General features: G+C 35.8%; 3 protein-coding genes and 1 long non-coding RNA gene across 4 annotated transcripts in view; all 4 read right to left on the bottom strand.

The window, feature by feature from the left end:
* Positions 1-24087, bottom strand: part of LOC311096116 (uncharacterized protein) — a 130755-nt gene that overhangs the window by 81412 nt on the left and 25256 nt on the right. The gene's annotated exons all lie outside the window — the stretch shown is intronic.
* Positions 1514-4858, bottom strand: LOC311096594. Its single transcript, XR_014609058.1, has 3 exons — positions 4584-4858; positions 2842-2943; positions 1514-2205 (listed from the first exon to the last, which is right to left on the bottom strand). It is a non-coding gene; the product is annotated as an uncharacterized lncRNA (long non-coding RNA).
* LOC311096053 (uncharacterized protein) lies at positions 10847-13889 on the bottom strand. The gene is made up of 4 exons (XM_084134986.1): positions 13654-13889; positions 12954-13033; positions 11969-12265; positions 10847-11511 (listed from the first exon to the last, which is right to left on the bottom strand). The coding sequence occupies exons 2-4, from the start codon at positions 13021-13023 to the stop codon at positions 11252-11254; spliced, it is 627 nt and encodes a 208-aa protein (XP_083991112.1). The 5' UTR covers positions 13024-13033; positions 13654-13889; the 3' UTR covers positions 10847-11251.
* LOC311096124 (uncharacterized protein) lies at positions 15844-21325 on the bottom strand. The gene is made up of 6 exons (XM_084135108.1): positions 21041-21325; positions 19450-19529; positions 18906-19196; positions 18783-18812; positions 18198-18233; positions 15844-18044 (listed from the first exon to the last, which is right to left on the bottom strand). Exons 2-6 carry the CDS (start codon positions 19517-19519, stop codon positions 17854-17856), a joined length of 618 nt encoding a protein of 205 aa, XP_083991234.1. The 5' UTR covers positions 19520-19529; positions 21041-21325; the 3' UTR covers positions 15844-17853.

The raw sequence follows: 24087 nt of genomic DNA, 5'->3' as shown, positions 1-24087 counted from the left end.
TTTTACCTCAGTATTGATAGTTTTAAAGTGATATTTGTTGTAAATGCATATTAACCACAACACTTGCTATGCTTTTATTGCTTTATAATGTAACATCCAATATTTGTAAGGTAAATCAGTACTTTTCCCTTTAAATAATCCTATATATTATTATACATAATGATATTTTCTTTTCTCTTTTTTCAGCTGAAAAGACCAAAAGGGCCTTTCGGACTCAGTCAGCCCATTATTGTTTGAGGAGAAGTAAACGGAGGAGATGGACAGCTGCAAAGGCAAATATTCACAATGGTATGTATGTGTTGGTTTTAACCCTAAATCAAACATTTTATCAAGCATTTGTTGTTTCTTAAAACTTTTCTCACAAAACCCATAGCCCAATCAGTACAAACATAGTCTGAAAGTCTTAATAATTCACAAGATTTAAAGGGATACTCCACCGTGTTTTCATATTAAACTATGTTTTTCCCTTAACTAAGACGTGTTGATACATACCTCTCTCGTCTCAGTGCGTGCACTCAATCGCTTTGGCGCGCGGTGACACTTTGAAAGCACTTAGCTTAGCCCATTCATTCAATATGGGCCAAGCAGAGAAGCTACCAAACACCTCCACGTTTTCCCTATTTAAATACAGTTACTCGCGTAGTGTAACTCGACCTAGGACGGTAACACAAAACAAAACGTTGCGCTTTTCTAAGCGTGTAAAATGGATAACTATATTGTATGGCGGAATACCATGGCAAGTGCTTGTAAGCACTTCGTCTTGGCGCAGTAATATCTTCACTCGTGAAAAATCCTCTCACCGGCCCCCGCTCCCTCTAGTGAAGATATTACTGCGCCGAAGTCGAAGTGCTTACAAGCACTTGCCATGGTATTCCGCCATACAATATAGTTATCCATTTTACACGCTTAGAAAAGCGCAACGTTTTGTTTTGTGTTACCGTCCTAGGTCGAGTTACACTACGCGAGTAACTGTAATTAAATAGGGAAAACGTGGAGGTGTTTGGTAGCTTCTCTGCTTGGCCCATATTGAATGAATGGGCTAAGCTAAGTGCTTTCAAAGTGTCACCGCACGCCAAAGCGATTGAGTGCACGCACTGAGACGAGAGAGGTATGTATCAACTCGTCTTAGTTAAGGGAAAAACATAGTTTAATATGAAAACACGGTGGAGTATCCCTTTAACAAGTTGTCAAATCCGTATGATAATCGTACATATTTGTATACTCGTACACAATCCTGCAGCTTTTACTCCTAGTGCTGTCATTGGCTACTGCCTCAATTCCTGTACATATTTATCGCGATATTTGTAAATCAGTTGCGCCACTTCTTGGAAAGTAGTCGGATGTCCCACACACTGTCAGAAAGTTTATATTAATTGCAAATTGGTCCCCGTCTGTTTATGTTCCAGTGATACATGATGTCTCTCCACACCTCATAACCTACCTCTGTTTGCAAGAGTGGAAAAGCTTATCTGACTTGTCACATGACATCAGATACTCGATTATTTTGTCATAATCAGATGAAGTTATATATTTACAAACCAAAAGATGAGATTCAACTTAGTTGTGAAAATGTGAAAATACATTTGTTTCTTCGCTTTAAAGAACAAATAGGCAAAAACATAAGCACAACATTTTACATTCTCATCTTTCATTCTATATCCTTGTGATTATTGGTCACTTTTATTGTAACTATGCAATGAATATGTCCTTTAGCAAAACACCTGATGAGCACTGACCCTTTTTTATAAAGGCATTAGGCAGAAATCAAGTACAGTTTATGAAGCTGAAAAGAGAAAACAAAATGCTTTAACAACATGGAAAAAGATAAATCACTATTTTCAATATTGGTTCTGCATATATCAAAGAGATCCTGAGGAGGAGTGGGACTCCACATGAAGACTTTCAGAAACTGAGACAGAGCAAAGGGTGCACCTCGCTGGACACATTCCACGCATGCCCAAACAACACCACCCAAACACAGTGATGAAGTGGACACCACCAGGAGGATGCAGGAGACAGGGAAGACCAAGGAAGATACGGAGACAGATGTTCCACGAAGATCTGAAGAATGTCAGTGTCCCATGGGAAGATGTGAAGAACTTGGTTACGGATCGAATACGTTGGAGGACACTTGTTGCCCAATGTGCCCAGCACAGCACTTGATGATGACGTTGTGAGTTTATCCATAAGCGTGGGATATGTTTTCTGTAAAGAGTGTTGCATAATTAAATGTTAAAAGCATTTTTATGTTATAAGTTCACTGATATGTGGGCATTTCTATGAATAAAAGTATGTCTTTAATAGCAAGCAATAATCACATGAAAATGATTTACATGCAAACGGGACAGTTATCAGCAGTGTAACTGATCTGATTATGACAAAATAATCGAGTATCTGATGTCATGTGACAAGTCAGATAAGCTTTTCCACTCTTGCAAACAGAGGTAGGTTATGAGGTGTGGAGAGACATCATGTATCACTGGAACATAAACAGACGGGGACCAATTTGCAATTAATATAAACTTTCTGACAGTGTGTGGGACATCCGACTACTTTCCAAGAAGTGGCGCAACTGATTTACAAATATCGCGATAAATATGTACAGGAATTGAGGCAGTAGCCAATGACAGCACTAGGAGTAAAAGCTGCAGGATTGTGTACGAGTATACAAATATGTACGATTATCATACGGATTTGACAACTTGTTAAATCTTGTGAATTATTAAGACTTTCAGACTATGTTTGTACTGATTGGGCTAAGGGTTTTGTGAGAAAAGTTTTAAGAAACAACAAATGCTTGATAAAATGTTTGATTTAGGGTTAAAACCAACACATACATACCATTGTGAATATTTGCCTTTGCAGCTGTCCGTCTCCTCCGTTTACTTCTCCTCAAACAATAATGGGCTGACTGAGTCCGAAAGGCCCTTTTGGTCTTTTCAGCTGAAAAAAGAGAAAAGAAAATATCATTATGTATAATATATAGGATTATTTAAAGGAAAAAGTACTGATTTACCTTACAAATATTGGATGTTACATTATAAAGCCTTACAAGCATGGCAAGTGTTGTGGTTAATATGCATTTACAACAAATATCACTTTAAAACTATCAATACTGAGGTAAAAGCATGGTAAGTTTTGTGATTACTGTCCTTACTAAACCAATCACAGTAAAACTAAGGTTACTGAGGTTTAAAGGCACAATATGTATTTTTTTTGCTTTAAAAATATAAAAATCACTATATCTATGTTATATATTTTTTAAAGTTGTGTATTTACATTATCCCGACAGTTCCAATTAACTTCTAAATCCAGAGAAATTAATATTTTAATTCGAAGACACGGACCATGTCTTTATTTCCGTTATGTCGCAGTCAATGGCGTCATATCCGCGTTGTCCCTGGTTTCCGCTCGTGCTGCCATGGTAACCAGAGCTATGAACCAGAGCCCTCTGATAGTAACCAAGACGACAGACGTGGACCACTGTTCGCAATGTCTATTTGCACGCTGTTGTTGTTTCGTTCAAACATTATGGACCATGGCAAGCAGACTTTGGATAAAAAAGGAGAACTAAAACGAGAATCAATATCAGCGCGGTGTTTTCGAGATGCCGAGAGCTCCCATAGACAGTATATAAACGAGAGCTCCACGTCCGAGACTTCGACTGCTCCTACATGTACTTTATTAAACAGGTGAGCACATTTACATAAAACTATTCAATGTTATATAGTTCAACAATGATAAAATGTCAGAATATGATCTGTATGTTATTCTAATGTTGATCTAGCTTAACGTTACTGCTAACGTTAGTCTCATACAGACAAACTAACACATAAGTTACATTTCAACACATTCAAATGCAGTTTAGTGTGATAGTGTAATGTTAGACCAAGTGAAACAGCGCTGCGTTACCTCAGAAGTTTAATTTGTCTAATAAACTGACCTGTGAGTAGTGATTCTGCATGTAGTTCGGTAGAATGAAATGTCCATATTCCTTTTATATCCGCGGGACTCGCGTTGCGTGTGGATCTGATAGCTGTCTCTTAGCAATCCCGAACTGCTTCATATCACAGTCATGATAAAAACATTGATGTATTCAGTCATCCATAAACATTATTAGATCGGTCGGCTTGACGTTGACGACAACATCTATAATTCTTAGCAAATGTTGCGTCATCAAACTACGCCTTTGTATTGTAAATAGGTTAGCGACCCCTAGTGGAGAAAAAATCCCATACTGTACGTTTAAAGCATGGTAAGTTTTGTGATTACTGTCTTTTTACTACACTTATCACAGTAAAACTAATGTTACTGTGGTAAAAGCATGGTAAGTGTTGTTTTTACTGTGCTTCTACTACAAATACAACTTTGGAACTAATTGTACTATTTTTAATCTGATATGAATATCTAGGCCTATAGCACGTCACGTGACAGGCAGTGTTAATCACCCTGTTTTGAATTAGAAAGCAATGAAACGCAAAGTCTCCGTGGAGATGGCAGATATAATGGCAGATTAATATCGACAAACAGAAAAGACATGATATCACACATTATTAGGACAGCGTATTTAGGTATTTACTTACCAACATCTGAAACACGTGAACTGATGCCAAATATCGCGATGTGTTCGGAACGAGACTTCTTCAGCGCGATTTCCTAATGATAAAATATAATTTTAAAAATATCAATAAACAGCAAAGCAATCCAGCTTCCCTGGCAATAAGACCGAAATAATAACATTAAAAAAAATACATAAAAATACATAAGATCTCGTGAATAAATGTTGATTAAACAGCTTCTCTGCTGCAGCCGACAGGCAGAAAGAATCGTGCTGTTATCACGAAAAACGCTTCCCATTGAAAATACATTAGTTTAAAAAACGTGCTGGTATTACGAAAATAACGAAATAAACGTGTCCGTGGCACGAATCAATAGATTAAATTACGTGACCATATCATGAACTGCCGTGAGACTGGGTTGGACCCCCGCCAGATTACTGACACCCACCGGTTTAAAAGAAAGTCAAAACAAAAGACTTGAACAGGTGCAGTTCACAATCTTGTACATCATTGTCAGTCAGTATCAGCATCAGGAATGAAAAATACACTGGGCAAAGAGTAGCCTGCACAACAAACAGTCAGTCAGTCAGTCATATTTATTTATAGAGCACATTTAAAAACAACAGCTGTTGGCCAAAGTGCTGTACAAAGTGTACACAAGTATCCTAATGAGTAAACATAAAACCACAAATAAACAATGCACAATACAATGCAATACCACTACGCCCGCTTATGACCATAAGCAGCAGTAAATAAATGGGTTTTAAGCAAAGATTTAAAATCAATGTATGTTGGTGCAGTCTTTATGTAAGATGGCAGATTGTTCCAAAGCTGTGGAGCGGCCACTGAAAAGGCACAATCTTCTTTTCATTTTAAACGTGTCCTTGGAACAGTCAGCTGTAGACTACTGGTTGACCTAAGATTTCTAAAAACATTATGGTGGGATGAAAGGAGATCAGAGATGTATGGAGGAGCCAGTCCATGCAATCCCTTATAAACAAACAACAGTGTTTTGAACTCAATACGATGTTTAACTGGAAGCCAATGGAGGGAGAACAATACTGGCGAAATATGTTCTCTTTTCCTTGTTCCTGTCAACAATCTAGCAGCAGCATTTTGGACTAGTTGAAGACGTGACAGTAGGGACTGTGAGACACCCAAGTATAGTACATTACAGTAGTCTAATCTTGATGAAATAAAAGCATGTATCCCAGACTCCATGTCTCTGGGTGATAAAAATGCCTTAATTTTCGCAATATTCTTTAACTGATAAAAGCAACTTCTGACCACACCATTGATCTGTTTGTCAAAAGTCAGAGCAGAGTCAAAAGTAACACCCAGATTTTGAACATGTGTATGGCAATTGTCAGATAAAGGTCCCAATTTACTGGCAACAACTTCTGTGAACATAGATGAGCCAAAAATTAAGACTTCCGTCTTGGAATCATTTAACTGAAGGAAGTTGGCAGACATCCACTGTTTAACGTCTATCAAACAATCAAATAAACACTGCAATGTAGAGTCATCCTTTGGATGTAAAGGAACATAACACTGAGTATCATCTGCATAGCAGTGGTATGATACATTATACTTGCTAAAAATAGTATACAATGGAAGCATGTATAAGGAAAATAAAACAGGACCCAGGATCGAGCCCTGCGGAACCCCATATAAAACTGGTGCACGAGGTGATAAGTAATTGCCCGTCTCTACTGAGAAGGTTCGATCCTTTAAATATGAAGCAAACCAATTCAAAACACAACCTTGGATACCAATTTGCTGTAAACGATTTAAAAGAATGCCATGATCGAGAGTGTCGAATGCCACGCTAAGATCCAGCAGAATTAAAACAGCACATTTACCAGAGTCGACAATCAGAAATAAGTAATTTAATACTTTAAGCAGTGCAGACTCTGTACTGTGCTGTGATCTGAAACCATTTATCCAAAATACCATTTTCCTGTAAGAAGGAAGAAAGCTGATTAAACACAACCTTCTCCAAAACTTTTGATAAAAATGGCAATTTAGAGATGGGACGATAGTTATTCAAAACTGTTGGATCAAAGATTGGCTTTTTGAGCAGCGGCTGCACAATGGCATGTTTAAAATGAGATGGAACTATCCCACTAACTAAGCTACTATTGATTATTGACAATAAGCTAGGAGTAATAGAATCAAGTATATCTGATAAAAGGCGAGGATAAAAAACATCCAGTGAGCAAAAGGTGAACTTCATTTGTCGAAAAATTTGTTAAAATCTGTGACGATGTTGACTGAGGTAGGTCCAAAGAAGAGTCCAAAAACATGATCTTATAGCATCAATTTTGTCACAAAAAAACTTAAGGAAGTTTTCACAGGCCATAGGAGAGGGATCAGGATATAAATTAGAAATCGGATTCAGCACATTATTTATAGTATTAAATAGTATTTTTGGGCTGTGTGCATTTTTAGCGATGAGCTCTGAAAAATATTTTGCTTTTGCAAAATTAACAACTTTTTGATATTGGATCATACAATCTCTAACACATTCATAAGATATTTGTAATTTGTCCTTCTTCCACTTCCTTTCTGCTTTTCTCCATTTCTGTCTAATAACCCTAGTATCATCATTAAACCAAGGGTGTGCACAACTTCTAGTTCTCTTCAATTTAAACGGGGCAACGACATCCAGTATGTTTGAACATAACATATTGAACATATTCACTAACTCATCTGGGTTTGCTCCAAGACAGTTCGACTCAATTTCGTGAGTTTTTGGGGAACTAATATAAGCATCCAGGAATTTTTCAGATGTAGATGAGTTAAAAGAACGAGCATACCGGACTACCTACACATAGAGTGGTTCAGGGCTAGGAACATCTATATTAAAAGAAATAATCTTATGATCAGACAGAAAAAATTCTTTGATAACTACGTTGCTGACTGAAAAGCCATATGATAAGATCAAATCAAGTGTGTGCCCTTGTTTATGAGTAGGACCAAGAACAGACTGTGTAAGATTAAAAGTATCAATAGTTTGTAGAAATTCTTTAACCATAGGTTTAGAAGGACAACAAACATGTATATTAAAGGACAATTCCGGTGAAAAATGAACCTAGGGGTAATTAACACATGGTTACCGAGTCGATCGTTCCCTGGGATGCGTTTTCATGATAATCGAATGTAAAGAGTTTTATCTCTAAAAACAGATTAGCTTATAACGCTAGTATATGGGGCACAGAGTAAGTAAAAGTAAATCGCTAGTTAATACCACTAACAAGGCTCAAAATAGCCTCACACTAACACAGTAGCATAATGAGGGTCCCTACATGCAAACCGAAGCATTGAGAACTTTGTGTACAGACAGTTTAATAAGAAGATACTTTATAAAGACAGTACATTACGCATATACAGGCAGAAACCATCTTGGAAAACAGTCTCGACTAGTCGAGCCATGAACGCCGTGCTAAGTGAGATGAACTGTGACTTGGAATCTCATATGGTCCGTTGTTTCCGGAAGAAAGCACTGAATGCAACAGAGAAAATAAATAAATAAATACAAATTATTATAAAAAATAATTTAAAAAACGTAATTCCTATCGACCAGCTCACTTAGCACGGCGTTCGTGACTCGATTAGTCGAGACTGTTTTCCAAGATGGCTCCTGCCTGTATACGCGTAATGTACTGTCTTTATAAAGTATCTTCTTATTAAACTGTCTGTACACTTACAAAGTTCTCAATGCTTCGGTTTGCATGTAGGGACCCTTATTATGCTACCGTGTTAGTGTGAGGCTATTTTGAGCCTTGTTAGTGGTATTAACTAGCGATTTACTTTTACTTACTCTGTGCCCCATATACTAGCGTTATGAGCTAATCTATTTTTAGAGATAAAACTCTTTACATTTGATTATCATGAAAATGCATCCCAGGGAACGATCGACTCGGTAACCATGTGTTAATTACCCCTAGGTTCATTTTTCACCGGAATTGTCCTTTAAAGGTGCCATGTGTAAAAATTGAGGTAAAAATATAAAAAAAATGAGTTACACGCATCAAAAGAATGAGAAGAAATAAGGGCGATGATGTCATTAAAAAAATGTCAAGTTATAGTGCTGCAGAGATATCAACCTTAATTAGCATTAGCATTACTAGCCACGGCCTGACAGGTGTCGTAATACCAGTTTCGGCCATGGGAGGCGGTATACGGGCAACATAACCACCAGCCAACCTGCAATACACGAATAACTTGCACGGCTTGTGGGCGTACTTGAACCTGATGTCAATCGTGTGGAAAGTACAGCCCACTACTACATTTCAGTTCAGGGAAGAGAGCGGATGGCTGAAGCCCTTGGCAAGAGACCCCTACCACCACCACCACCCGCTGCAAGGAAAAAACCGCGCTCTGAAGCACAAATAAAATCATATAAGAAAAGGAGCCGAACCCGAGTAAACATTGGCACTGCTTTCCATCGCTGGAGACAACTGATGGACATGAAAGAAATGAGGTTCGACTCTGACTTGCAACATTTCTTTTGGATTGGTAAGTAAGATGCTGTTAGTATTTCGCTAGAAGTTTGTTTTATATGTTTGTGTAGTTTTTTCGGGAAGTTCTAACATAGAAATGTATCGAAGACGTTCATACTAAAATATGATATTTTAAGCGCGCACGCGCTCTTCTGCCTCTAAGAACGAGCAGAGAGAGAGAGAGAGAGAGAGAGCGCCCCGGCCGCGCGCGCGCACTCACTCACTCACTATATTCAGAGCGGTCAAGTTTCCCCAAGGCAAAATGTCCTCTATTAGGCTTCGGCTATGGCTCTAGGGTCGTTGTGAAGGTAGGGGCGGAGCATAGAGACTATGTCGTTTCTCGTTTGTTACTCTAGAGTAGACCAATTCACTTTCTGGAGGTATACTGCCCCCATCTGGTATGGAATGTGGAGTATGACTTGATTTTTTTGCCAGACATAACACATGGCACCTTTAAAATCGCCCAATATCAAAATTTGGCACAACAGAGGATAAAAAATTGGAAAATTCACTTATAAAATCCTTATAAAATCCTTATTATACTTTGGGGGTCTGTAAACTAATATACATAAAAATGAATTACAGCCATCCTTCTTAAATAGCTGTGCTTCAAAACTGCGTGACTCGGGCCTTCGCGCAGCGAGGCACGGAGGTGCCTCCTTACGCGTACCAACACACCGCCACGTATTCCCCGTCTTCTATACCGTTTCTTCCTCTGGTGGTATTTGCAGGCCGGTAATCGACATATTTCAGATGGCAGGAAGGTCGAAAAAGGAGGATCAGGAATCTTGTACTCTCCGTAATTCGGATCTGAGAAAATTTCAACAGTCCTTCGTATATTGAGGAGAAATGAGTGATCATAAACAAGCGCTGTGGTAATTTTTTGTGCAGACAAACACACCTCAATAAAGAGGACATAGACAACAGACGACAGCAGTGTGATGAAATTACATTACAATCATGCATTTAGCAGACACTTTATCCAGAGTGACTTACAGTAGAGGAACAAAAGCAATGTATCATAGAACCAACAATAATCATATTCAGGTGGAGGTTTTGCAGCTCATTCCACCTGAGAGGAGCAGAGAGGGTGAAGGGTCTGGAAAGTGACTTTGAGAAAGCAACCTTATATGACCCTCTTCTGCTGTGATTGATGAAATGTTCTTGATTTGTTCCCCACTATGGCCCTTTCATCTGATCATTTCAGTTGTTGTGGACTGATTGAATTTAACACACTTGATTTTAAGTGATCTCATGTGAACGCTGAATGCTCGACACCTGACAGTTTGCTTTTATCAGCTGTAGGATCATTAGTAATTTTATTTCTCAGTAAATATGTCACTCAAACAGAAGAGTATGGCAGTAAAGGTTAGACAAGATCATGGGTTTGATTCTCAGAGAATGCATGAACTGAACTGATCAAATGTAAACCTTGATTTTAAGGCGCTTTGGATAAAAACATCTGCCAAATGCATAAATACAAATCATTTATCATATTTCAAAAATCTAATCTCAAGGTTGATACTAAAATCATTAGTAATAATGATTATCATAGTATCATAATACTAAAACTAAAATCATTCTACCAGCAAATCTCTTCTAAAATCTATGAATATCTAAATATTTAATGGACAATCAGTACATTTTACTTAAATAAATAAGGCATGAATTCAGATCATCTATGTGCAGCTACCCTTCACCCACTTTACTAGTTTAACTTGTATACTGTAAATACTGTTCTGTGGTCCAATCACCATGCTGATTAAAACGTTTCCAGATATTCATCTTTAGAGAGCATCACGTGTTTATTCATTCCAATTTTCTTTTTGTTTTAATAAAAAAAAGAAGCTGTACAAAGACTTACTGTCTACACCATTAAAAAAATTGCAGATACAGAATATTAAAAGTAAAAATAATTTCCATACTTAAGGTATAATACCTCAAATTGACATTTGTTATACATTCCTTGAAAGTCAGAAAAAAGAGCGACACCAAACACAGTTTGGGTTTTGCTGCACCGCTTCAATGTTCACACAGGCTTGACTTCATTATAAATAACCATTAATATAGCTCAGTAGTTTGAGGTTTAACAGATACTGTATGTACAGATATAGTTTACTGGAGTTCCTATAAAAGCTTTTGTCTTTCATGATCTTCACATTTAAAGTCAAACTAAACTCAATACTTTCATTCTGCTGATGATCTCTCATTTTCTGGACAGTTGCTCTTGTCATCATCATATTTTTCACCCAGAAGCATCTTCTTTTGCAATACACAAGGTTTTCTGTAGTTTAGTTTTGTTTTGTAAATGATTGTCATTATGATGAGGATGATGACGATGAAACAGCCCACAACTACAGCGATAACAAAATTATTAGATGGAGGATCCTCTTCTAATCCATGATTATCTCCTGTTCTTGATCCAGAAACCCCTCTGTTATTTGGATCTGAAAAGGTGCAATTAACGGTTTAAATAATTGTTTAAATCATGAACTCAACTTCATCCTATCAAACATCAGACAGTCAGATTCTCCACACAAACTTCACAAAACATTTCTGCTGCTGAGAATCTGATCAAACTGATTTCTTGACAGACCAAATCTAAATATCTCTAAAATCAAATATCTAGAGAGATTTCACAATTTGGAAACTATGATCATCAGTTTCCTTCTTAGACCTTAACATCATTTATTCACAGGCTATTTAAAATGATAAATATACTCATATCCCTAGACACTAAACAGCTGTTTACTGTGTTCCAAAAGTAACAAACTCCCGACAAACAGGTTGGGAACATGGGAAGAACCAATTAACACATACTATAAAGTTAAACTAACCTACAGAACAGAGCCGAAACATACTCTAAACATGAACAAACAAGCTCAAAACGTGACAATTATATACCTGTAATGTCCACAGTGAATTCTGTGTCTTTCCATCCACCCTTTGTTTGCACAAAGAATCTGAATTCTCCCATCATTACTGTAGTTGGACTGAAGCTGCATGTGAAGCTGTTTCTCTGTTCACAGGAGCGCTGAGGAAACTCTTCTCTACAGATTTCGGAGTCAGTATATTTCTCAGGATATTGAAACTTACACACCGTAATGCAGCATTCAGAGTTATTCAGAGAGACGCTGCAGGTGAAAGTTACTTCTTCACTCACAGTTCCAGTCACATTCTCACAGCTTACACTGATGTCATCTGAAAAATAACAGAGTATATCATATAATACAGTCAGCAACTGATCACAACACATCCAGACCTGTTGTGTCTCTGTCCATGTCAGTAAGATTATACAGTGACTTTTATTAGAGAACCTATTCATAAATAAATCCAATGCATTATGTTTTTGTACATTATATCATCAATATAATTTGATCTTTAGCTATGGGAGACTCACACATTTTATTATTATCTAGGCACAATATAGCAATATGTACTATTTATCTACAAAAAGCAGAATAATACAGTGGCCTCTGCATCCAAACTCATTGTAATTATATCTTTAAATCATGTGCATCAGATAGAGTCAGTTGAGAAACACAAGATCATGTAGTCTTGACTGAAAATGTGTTTCTTATCTCTAAAAGTAAATTTGTACTGATCTGTATGAACACATTATTTCATGTAAAAGAGTGTGAGTGTATAAACATAAATTAGCATAAAAAATTCACTACTCCCTGACTATATTGGATTTCCCTCTATTGTGTAAATCTATAGGCCTATATAAGGTCAATAGATCTATGATAAAATCTATCTATGTATCTATCTATCTATCTATCTATATATATATATTAATATGATTTGATTTTTTTTCTTCTTTATCTTAGATTAATTCCCTCCTCAAAATTCTCACACACTCTTTCTAGGGGAAAGTTTATTCTCTTACCATCAGCTTGACAGACAGCAGTAAAAGTCCAAAGCAGAATGAACAGTTGCACTGCATTTACAGCATTCATGGTTTTTATTCTGCAAGAAAAAAAATGATAGAAATTTGTATCAAGAGTGATACTTAAAGGCACACTATTTAAGATTTGTACCTTAATATAACAGCTTCGAAATCATTTCGATGGTAAACAAACTCATAGTAGGACGAACCATCCCAATAGCAAAGCAGCCGCTGGCACCCCGCCAAATCTCGCGGGAATCACGACTTAGTGTGTATTACAAAACAACTTAGTGTTTCCTTCACTTTCACTCTATAACAGTTTCAGTTTTGTCCTCATTTACAATTATAACAAGCTTAAACAAGCAGCAATCCTCCACCAAGAGTCATCAGACGACACTCAACCAACAACAGAAATGATGCATATATTCACCTCAGAACAAACAAGATGCAGATGAGAGCAGAATAATTTCATACTGTTTATGTACATTCAGGTGCTGCTTAAATAAAAGGATAGTTTCATAATATATATACAGTGTATATATATATATATATATATATATATATATATAATTTTTTTTTTTTTTTTTTTTTTATGGTGCATAATTTCTATACATCCTTTACCTTATTTTAATTATTCTCAGGTTAGGTAAAGTAAGTCAAATCTGTCCTAAATAATAAGCATTTGAATTTCCATACTTACAAGATTTAGATCACAGAAGACTTCTCCGTGGTCAGTTCAGCTCAATCTTTAAAACAGAGACGTATGGCAGGCGAGCTTCTTAATTTCAATTATATATATTTTTTTATTAAATACAGGTTAACTAGTTTACATAAAAGGTACTAATATATAAAACAAAAATAAAAGTAAATCAAAACCAAATCGTTTACAAGCTTTAACTGTAGGATGTGCAATGGTAAGGCATCTATGAGCGTCTCCCTTCATCTTCTCCTTTCAGCCTTATATACACTTTCTGAATTGTTGAGGTCATCATCTTTGGAAATCCCCTCCTAATTCATTAGCCTTTATCCAATCCGAAGTCTTGAACTGTCGTAATTTCCGGAAATTCCTTTCAGACCTGTCTATATAAAGCCTTTCGCCTCTTCGTCCTCCTTCTTCGGACCTTTTCTTTGTTGCATTCTGTGCCTCATCGGCAACACATATGCCGGTAATGCTTGCATTTTCTTCTTTCTTTAGCAAAGCTCTTTCTAATACATGTTTTGTTCCTCACTATGCTTTTTATTAAATGCTTAAAACATTAAGTGTGGTATATGGTTTTCTTTATAAACCATTTTCTTAATAAATCGCTTTACAACAACAACTTCTGGTGTTTTGCTTTATAACAACACTTTCATTATATAAGGTTACAATTATGGTTGACTACAATACATGGGGCCAGGGGCGTAGCACCAAATGTTGGACCCAGGTCACACACTGTAAAACCCAAAAAGTTAACTCAACTCAAACTGATTGAATTGCTTGAAACTGAGGAATTGCTTTAAACCATTTAAGTTTAAAACAAATACATATGAGTATTGTGAACTTATATATATTGAGTCATATTCACTCATAATTTAGTGTTGGTTTAGTCGATTTTGAGTATATGTAACTTGAATATTTTAAGTTCATTCCATTAATTTAAACTAACTGGTTTGAGTTCATTTAATAAATCTAATCAAGTCTAGACAACTATATAGCTACTCAAATGGTTTTAGTAAACCATTGTCAGCTGTGAGCAGTGGAGGATGGGCAGATTGAACTAAATATGAGGGGTTTTCCGGTGCGTGAGGGAGAACGCTGTGAATAGACCTAAATGTAGGCTAAATGAAGCTGAAAACTTGAAATGTATTTATTTATGTGTTTATTTCATGAGCTTTGAAAACTATAAAAGTATAGGCCTTATACAAAAGTAATTTCTTAATATTTAAAAGAAATTAGACCCCCCCCCCCCCAAAATAAATAAATAAATAATATATATATATATATATATATATATATATATATATATATATATATATGTAAACCCACCCCGTTTCTAATTTACTTTTAATATTATTTTTATTTTCAACCATAAACTAGATTAAATGAATTGAATTCAACCTAAATGCTTAGAGCTAAAATAACAAATAGGTTATTCATAACTTACTCGGTTTAAGTTATGCTTAATGCATTGCAGTTTTTGAGTTAATATCACATTTTTTATTAAGTTAAATTAACTTTAAAAAAATAATAATAATAATTTAAATGTACTCATTCCGTTTAGTGACTTTCAGTGTTAGGTTTTACAGAACCAAGGGGTGGGCTCATCACAACACCACAATATATATCATTATATCTTTGTACATATATATACAGTGAGGAAAATAAGTATTTGAACACCCTGCTATTTTGCAAGTTCTCCCACTTGGAAATCATGGAGGGGTCTGAAATTGTCATCGTAGGTGCATGTCCACTGTGAGAGACATAATCTAAAAAAAAATAATCCAGAAATCACAATATATGATTTTTTAACTATTTATTTGTATGATACAGCTGCAAATAAGTATTTGAACACCTGTCTATCAGCTAGAATTCTGACCCTCAAAGACCTGTTAGTCTGCCTTTAAAATGTCCACCTCCACTCCATTTATTATCCTAAATTAGATGCACCTGTTTGAGGTCGTTAGCTGCATAAAGACACCTGTCCACCCCATACAATCAGTAAGAATCCAACTACTAACATGGCCAAGACCAAAGAGCTGTCCAAAGACACTAGAGACAAAATTGTACACCTCCACAAGGCTGGAAAGGGCTACGGGGAAATTGCCAAGCAGCTTGGTGAAAAAAGGTCCACTGTTGGAGCAATCATTAGAAAATGGAAGAAGCTAAACATGACTGTCAATCTCCCTCGGACTGGGGCTCCATGCAAGATCTCACCTCGTGGGGTCTCAGTGATCCTAAGAAAGGTAAGAAATCAGCCCAGAACTACACGGGAGGAGCTGGTCAATGACCTGAAAAGAGCTGGGACCACCGTTTCCAAGGTTACTGTTGGTAATACACTAAGACGTCATGGTTTGAAATCATGCATGGCACAGAAGGTTCCCCTGCTTAAACCAGCACATGTCAAGGCCCGTCTTAAGTTTGCCAATGACCATTTGGATGATCCAGAGGAGTCATGGGAGAAAGTCATGTGGTCAGATGAGACCAAAATAGAACTTTTTGGTCATAATTCCACTAAACGTGTTTGGAGGAAGAAGAATGATGAGTACCATCCCAAGAACACCATCCCTACTGTGAAGCATGGGGGTGGTAGCATCATGCTTTGGGGGTGTTTTTCTGCACATGGGACAGGGCGACTGCACTGTATTAAGGAGAGGATGACCGGGGCCATGTATTGCGAGATTTTGGGGAACAACCTCCTTCCCTCAGTTAGAGCATTGAAGATGGGTCGAGGCTGGGTCTTCCAACATGACAATGACCCGAAGCACACAGCCAGGATAACCAAGGAGTGGCTCTGTAAGAAGCATATCAAGGTTCTGGCGTGGCCTAGCCCGTCTCCAGACCTAAACCCAATAGAGAATCTTTGGAGGGAGCTCAAACTCCGTGTTTCTCAGCGACAGCCCAGAAACCTGACTGATCTAGAGAAGATCTGTGTGGAGGAGTGGGCCAAAATCCATCCTGCAGTGTGTGCAAACCTGGTGAAAAACTACAGGAAATGTTTGACCTCTGTAATTGCAAACAAAGGCTACTGTACCAAATATTAAAATTGATTTTCTCAGGTGTTCAAATACTTGTTTGCAGCTGTATCATACAAATAAATAGTTAAAAAAAATCATACATTGTGATTTCTGGATTTTTTTTTTTTTAGATTGTCTCTCACAGTGGACATGCACCTACGATGACAATTTCAGACCCCTCCATGATTTCTAAGTGGGAGAACTTGAAAAATAGCAGGGTGTTCAAATACTTATTTTCCTCACTGTATATATATATATATATGACTCTGCTATAATGCATTGCAACAGTTCTGTTATATTCAAATAACTGACTGCTACACACTGGAATTTAATTTAAGTTTTGTGTAAAGTCTTTCTTTTTCTCAGAACAGTAATTCATTTCTCAGAAAATGAATCTCACCAACGCATTCTCATCCCCAAATCGTCACTTTCAGACATTCTTCAATATCCGACGCACAAAGCACCCTTTAGCGTCCATATGAGACGCTTCGGTTATGGGTGGGTTTAGGCGTCATGTAACTGACGCTTTCAAAAGTTCGTCAATATCCGACGCACAAAGCACCCTTAGCGTCAATATGAGACGCTTCGGTTATGGGTAGGTTTGGGTCTGTGGTAGGGTTATGCGTCTCATATGGACGCTAAAGGGTGCTTTGTGCGTCAGATATTGAAGAAATTTTGAAAGCGTCAGTATATGACGACTTGGGATGAGAACGGGCTGATCTCACCCACTCACTGGTAAAACTTGTCCATTTGTGTTTGTATAAAACACAAATGTTTCCTCATTCCATTGCCTTTTAAAACAATAAAACATGCTGTGCAATACAACATGGTTTACATCATTAGAAAATTGCATGTGAAGAATAACAACAGTAAAAAAATCATTTCCATATATACGTACCAAATACAAAAATAACATTCGAATTTTTGCTGCTTTACCCTTTTAAATGTTCACACAGGCTTAAGTTCATTAAACACACACACACACACACACTGACCAAAGAGATCATTAATATACCAATATTTCACAGAAATCAATATTTCACAGAAATCAGAGTTATCTAGTTCAGTAGTTTGAGGTTTAACAGATAGTAATGTATGTACACATATAGTTTATGGAGTTCCTATAAAGTTTGTGTCTTTCATTAAAAGTCAAACAAAACTCAATGTTTTCATACAGTCAGTGACATTAGATCATATTTTCTGTGTTGTTGCCCAGAAACATCCTCTTCTGTTTGTAGTATTGTTTCATTTTGTAAATGATTGGCATAATGACGATGATAAAACAGCTTACAGCAGCAGCGATGACAGCAACTTTAAATCCACGACCTTCTGCTTTTTCATGTTGAGATGTTTCTGATTGATCCAAGACAGGTTCTTCTGGAAAAGTACATTTAAAATGTTTCATGATAAAACCATTTATTCACAGGTGATTTAAAATGATAAGAAAAGAGACTAACGAGCAGTTTTCTGTGTTCCATAATTAACCTGGAGCTCAATAATCAATATCTATAATGGAATGTAATTTCTTACCAGGATCTTCAGTGTCAGGTCCAGATTTACTGGTCTCTGTTAACAGATTTTAAACCACTGTTAGTACATTGAAAATGAAAGTTTCAAACATTTATTGAATCTTATCACAGGTCTTTTATTTCAAGACATTTGTTGAGTTTTTGTCCTCAAAATGCTCTTGCGTGTAGAACTACTTTCATACCAATTGAGCCATTTAAAGCTGTTTAACTACTTCAAAAACAGTGATGTTACCAACTCACAACTAAGAAATGTCATGTATATTTTCAGTCGCTACACTATTTTATTGATAATTTGCGGGCAGCGCTGACAAGATTCAATACGTGTGAACATATCATCTGTGTGTGTGTGTGTGTGGAGACAGAGCTGAAGAACAACAGCGTGATTTACATAGATAATAAAAGGTCATTTAGAAGGGAAAACATGGAAGTTGTTTGTCATTTTTATCCTTTTGTTTGTCATATTTGTTGTGGTCAGTGTCTTGAAATAACTGAGTGCGTTTACTGGAAAATAATTTCACACCTTGACATTCGTCAACAAATCAGTATCAAGCATTCAACAGTCCTGTGGTATAATAAAATATATTACCTTTCTTTCCAGGATCTTCAGTGACAGTTTCTAAAACAGATTTTAAACCAGTTAGTAGATTGATAATAAAAGTACAGTTGCAAACATTTATTGAATTATAAACAGCAGTATTATATACTGTACCTGTTATGTCCACAGTGAATTCTGTTCCTTTACTTCCACAATTTGTTTGCAAAAAGAATCTGAATTCTCCCATTACTGCTGTAGTTGGACTGAAGCTGCATGTGAAGCTGTTTCTCTGTGAGCCTTTAGAAACAGTTTGTTTACAGATATCTGATTCTTTATGGATCTCAGGGTATTGAAACTTATACAATGTAATGTAGCATTCAGAGTTCTTCAGAGAGACGCTGCAGGTGAAAGTTACTTCTTTCCTCACAGTTCCAGTCACATCCTCACAGCTTACACTGATGTCATCTGAAAAAAAATAGCAGTGTATATCATATAATACAGTAACTGAACAATAAAAAAAAAAAAAATCAGATTCACTTCCACTGAATATTGTGCATCTTTATTTTTTTGTGTATATATGAACCAAAACATTTTCCATTATTTTAGAATTTAGTCCCTTCTTAAAACTTTGATTTGATCTTTTTTCTTCATTATCTTAGATTTATTCCCTCCTCAAAATTCTCACACACTCTTTCTAGGGGAAAGTTTATTCTCTTACCATCAGCTTGACAGACAGCAGTAAAAGTCCAAACCAGAATGAACAGTTGCACTGCATTTACAGCATTCATGCTTTTTATTCTGCAAGAAAAATAATGACAGAAAGTTTAAGTTGCTTAAACAACTACGACTAATAAGGAAGTGCTAGAGATTAAATAGTACAGGGTGGGCCATTTATATGGATACACCGTAATAACATGGGAATGGTTGGTGATATTAAAGTCCTGTTTGTGGCACATTAGTATATATTAGTACACACCACCCATCTTGAGGAGTTTGCCCCCTCACATATACTAATGTGCCACAAACAGGACTTTAATATCACCAACCATTCCCATGTTATTACGGTGTATCCATATAAATGGCCCACCCTGTAGATTAAGACGATTTACTGAAAGTTGAGTAGAAACGTCAGAATTTATCAGCAAAAGTTTGCTTGGATTAAACCAAATCCATTAGGAATAGATCAACCAAAAACAACAAGTCTGCCATCATTTGAACATAGTGTATGGATCAGTAAATATAAAGGATATTATTTCCCTGTTGAGAGAGAGTTATTGCTCACCTCTGGTCTGTGTGTCTTCAGCGCATGAGTTCATTCACTCTGACTTTCTCTACAGCGATCACCAGTGTATAAATACAGGCTATTACTTTCACTTTCAATGACTCGTTGCTCTCAGGACAAAGTCAGTCGTTCATTTCACTGTATTTATGGCTAGCAGTCGGTGCTGTGTCAGTCATCCTCCTAGTGAATATAGCCAACTACCTATCAGAATCGTTGCTTATTATTACTCGGTTTAATATGTCAAGGATTTTAGTAACTTGGACTTAATGGCTCTACTCTTAAATACTATAATAGTAATATGCATGACTACCATTCAAAGAGTCAAGGCGGTGTTGTTGTTTCCCTTTACTATTGCACATCTGAACAAACAACAGGGAAATTTTTCTTGTTTGTAAGGCATTAAACTCAATGGAGGAAACCTTATCCACCAATAAAGAACTTGTCAATCTCTCCCTCATCAAAGTTAAACAGGTTTTTAATAGATTGTTATCCATGGTTAACCCCTTAAACCTGTCATAGTTAACAAATATGCATTGTAAAACTTTTTTCCCCCAATGATATAACATTTTTATTATAATTATAACAAAATATCTTAAAACATCTTCTAATTAACATTAATAGCCTAATACTACATGTTAAATAAAACAACAAATTATAACGAGCTCCGGGAGAAACTGCGACATGAAACATGGCGTAATGCATAAAGAATAGACACATCAAGTAGTGAGAACGATCACGAGATATTCCTCACGGAGGAACAACAATTTTAAAAATGCCTTCCAGGTGTAAGGGCAGAAAAAAAAAACCCTACATCGGTTCCTAATGCTTTAACTTTTGATTAGCCAAGTAGTAGGCTAACTATCATATGCGTGCAGCCCACATGAAGGGAAACTTCACCAAAACCCTTCCTCCTACCTTATTCAATTCCTGAGTTACTGATTGCCAAATAAGAAAGATAGACCTATGTAAAATTATAATACATGAATTTATTTAAAAAATAAAAAAAAATATATCAAACGATACATACCTTTTGGTTCTTCTTGCTGTAGTTGTGGAGATATGAGACTTTGCTGTTTTTGTATGTCACTCAGAAAGAAAAAAAAAGAAAAAAAAGTGGTTAATCCATTCCCTGATCAGCAGTGCTAATTACTTCTGTCTGTCTCGCTCATCTTAATCCATTCGGTTCTCCAGCACTGAGATCAAACCTTCAGTTTCACGCGACAGGGAATCAGTTCAAGCATTAAAGCCTGACAAACACTGCGAGTATGATCATGAGAATCTGGTGGTCTTTTGCAGCTCCTCTGCTGATATAAGGAGGCAATGGCACGCTCTCCACAGAATAACAAAATAAGAGTCCTTTTTTTAATTCTGTCCATGTGAATCAATATACACTTGTTAATCGGAACTTCATAAGGAAAATCCGAATAACTTAGAAAAAACTTAACAGTTGTGTATATACTTTGTGTGTATCACATCAACACCCTGAAAATGACCTCTAGAAACCCCTTTTAAAAAGTTTACTATTTAAAAACATGTTTTGATCTAACTTAACTTGTGAAAATCAAGTAAAGCATCAGTAACTGTTAAAAATCAAATTTAATTGACCTAGTGCTGTTTTAATACTTAATAAAACAGCGGGAATTTTGATGCATTTCATTATAGTTTGTTATTTATTTAGCCTATGTATTCTCTAGTCTAAAGAGAGGCTGTGCAAAGTAAACACGGTCCTTACAGAACTTTTTACAAGCGAACCACATACTGTATGAAAGACCAGGAGCAAAGTGAAAGAATAAAGAAACTTCAAAGAAAAAAAAGTGGTTGTTCCTTCACTTTCAGTCTATAACAACAACAGTTTAATCCGATAATCATATTGGTCAAAGACAAATATTTAATCACAGCCGGACACGCCCTCTGCTGGCAGGAGAATGCATTGCAACAGCTGGGTAACATGGGGCAGAATGATTTTCTCCTGACAATAGAGGCCACAAAATCTCATCTCAACACTTTTAATGAATGGCTATAATATTTTCAATTTTGTCATTTCATCTGAATATTAACATTTGTGAGATTTAGTCAGCCAAAACAAAGCTAACGATAATTGGTCAAATTTTGTGTCTCAGGATAATGGTGATCTATGACACTGTATTGTGTTGAATATCAAAGTTTTTTACGTCTATTTGTTAATGAGTGATTTGTGGACACATTAGTGTTTTTTGGGGGGATTTGTGGAGTAAAAGTTATAGTTTATATGTTAATGTAAAAAGATAAAAAGTGGCATGTTGTTACTTGTGTTATTGTTTAGAATTAATACTTATTGTAATTAATGGTTTTTTTTTTTTTAATGTTTATTAGATGTACATTTCAGACATCTTTGCTTTTATTAAAACCTATCGGTTAATTGAGTGAAATCATTCAATTCGCTTTCAGTGTTTCTATTATGACATATCTTCAATTAAAATATGGGCAATTAAATATGTAAATATTCATTAGCATGTATATAAGTCATAGAATAATTTTACCTTTCAGATTAATCTCTGTTACTGGGAATCTCATTGGTTATAGTATCATAGTCATTGGTTATTCAATTATTTAACTAAATGTCAAAATAAAATTTTAAATACAATAGCTGATTTATTATTTTACATTAATGCCACTTAAACAATATATACATATTAATAAGAACTATATCAAAAGTAAATTATAAACTCTGAAAAAGTTTATCCATCTTACCCCTAATTTAATATTTGTCATGTTGTGCTATAAAAGATTAGCAAATGTTTCTAGTTATTTCTTATAAAAACACATTGGCTGGAGCATCATCATCATCCAGCACATGCTAAACTTATATTTATATATGTTACAGTTTAAAAGTAAATCCACATTGTTCTTAAGAGAGGCATCTTCCTAAAACATTATATTCATATATGTATAACACTCGGCTTTCTGACTTTATATTCCTACATCACCAATTACCACAGAATAACTTGTAATTGTCACTAGTATAGTTTTCCCTTCACAGACATTAAAGTTGATTAAAAACTCTAAAAATAGACTTTGGACAATATTGAGAGACTTTAATAATTTAGATACAATTACAATGCTAACTTTAAAATAAAAGATAATCAATGGCATATACAATGTGGATATATGACACTCAAAACTGCTAAAATAAAAACAATATTTTACTCAAATTATTGAAGTCTTTGAAAACACAAAAGCAGAATTATTATCTGATGCAGATTATCTCAACATGGCCAAATATTGGCTGATTAATTGGTCTGAGCAATATTGATCTATCATTTTAAAATGAAACTGAACATTATCACTTGAATGATCTTTACATGAAAAACTCTTTGCTTTCATTTAATTTCACTCTGAACATTTACTGTCATCATTGTTGGTTCTGCAGAAGCACATCTTTCATATTTCATCTGGAATCCAGAAGGGTTGTTGCGTTTCAACTTCTTTACACAAAAGATTGCAATCACGATGATGACGAAGGAACAGCCTACAACAGCACCAGTGATGATAAGAGCTGTAGATCCACGACCTGTTTAATATGATTTATAATAATAAAATTAAGAATATTCAGTAACAACACTGTTCACACTGTTACTGTTTCTAACATCACAGACTTCACAATATATTTCTGCTGCTGTTAGATTTTGTACACATATCTAAATGTACTCTATACAGAAACATAAAATTCAAACAACTATATAGCATCTTTCTGTGTTGTGTAAGGTAAACTTTATAAAATTCTATTTAGTTACCAAATGTTTTGACAATCAACCCCCCCCCCCCCTTCCATAATTCTCACTTCAAGCTAAACTAGTTGGCAGTCCTGTTTCAAGTTTCAAAAATGACTAACAAAGCATCATATAGCATGAATCATATCAGCATGAAAGCATTATAAAAATAGCATTCAAGTCATGTATTCCAATTCTTTTGAAGTCATACAAAGCTTTATGTAGGGAAAAGTATGAAATTGATGTTGTATATTCACTTCCCTGTAAAATCTGGTTTGACATAGCCAGGTTTTCTATTCAGTTGTTTAGTTGTACAGAAGCAGAA

This window comes from Abramis brama (assembly GCF_963993115.1).
Source record: "Abramis brama genome assembly, chromosome: 14".
NCBI lineage: Eukaryota > Metazoa > Chordata > Actinopteri > Cypriniformes > Leuciscidae > Abramis > Abramis brama.
Note: the sequence above shows the minus strand (reverse complement) of the source record. Positions and strands in the feature narration are given on the sequence as shown.

Coding starts and splice junctions, on each gene's coding strand:
- LOC311096053 (XM_084134986.1), bottom strand. CDS start 13,023: ATGAATGCTGTAAATGCAGTGCAACTGTTCATTCTGCTTTGGACTTTT. Junction 12,266..12,953: donor TGCTGTCTGTCAAGCTGATG/GTAAGAGAATAA, acceptor GTTATTTTTCAG/ATGACATCAGTGTAAGCTGT. Junction 11,512..11,968: donor ATTCACTGTGGACATTACAG/GTATATAATTGT, acceptor GCACCTTTTCAG/ATCCAAATAACAGAGGGGTT.
- LOC311096124 (XM_084135108.1), bottom strand. CDS start 19,519: ATGAATGCTGTAAATGCAGTGCAACTGTTCATTCTGGTTTGGACTTTT. Junction 19,197..19,449: donor TGCTGTCTGTCAAGCTGATG/GTAAGAGAATAA, acceptor ATTTTTTTTCAG/ATGACATCAGTGTAAGCTGT. Junction 18,045..18,197: donor ACCTGACACTGAAGATCCTG/GTAAGAAATTAC, acceptor GTACTTTTCCAG/AAGAACCTGTCTTGGATCAA.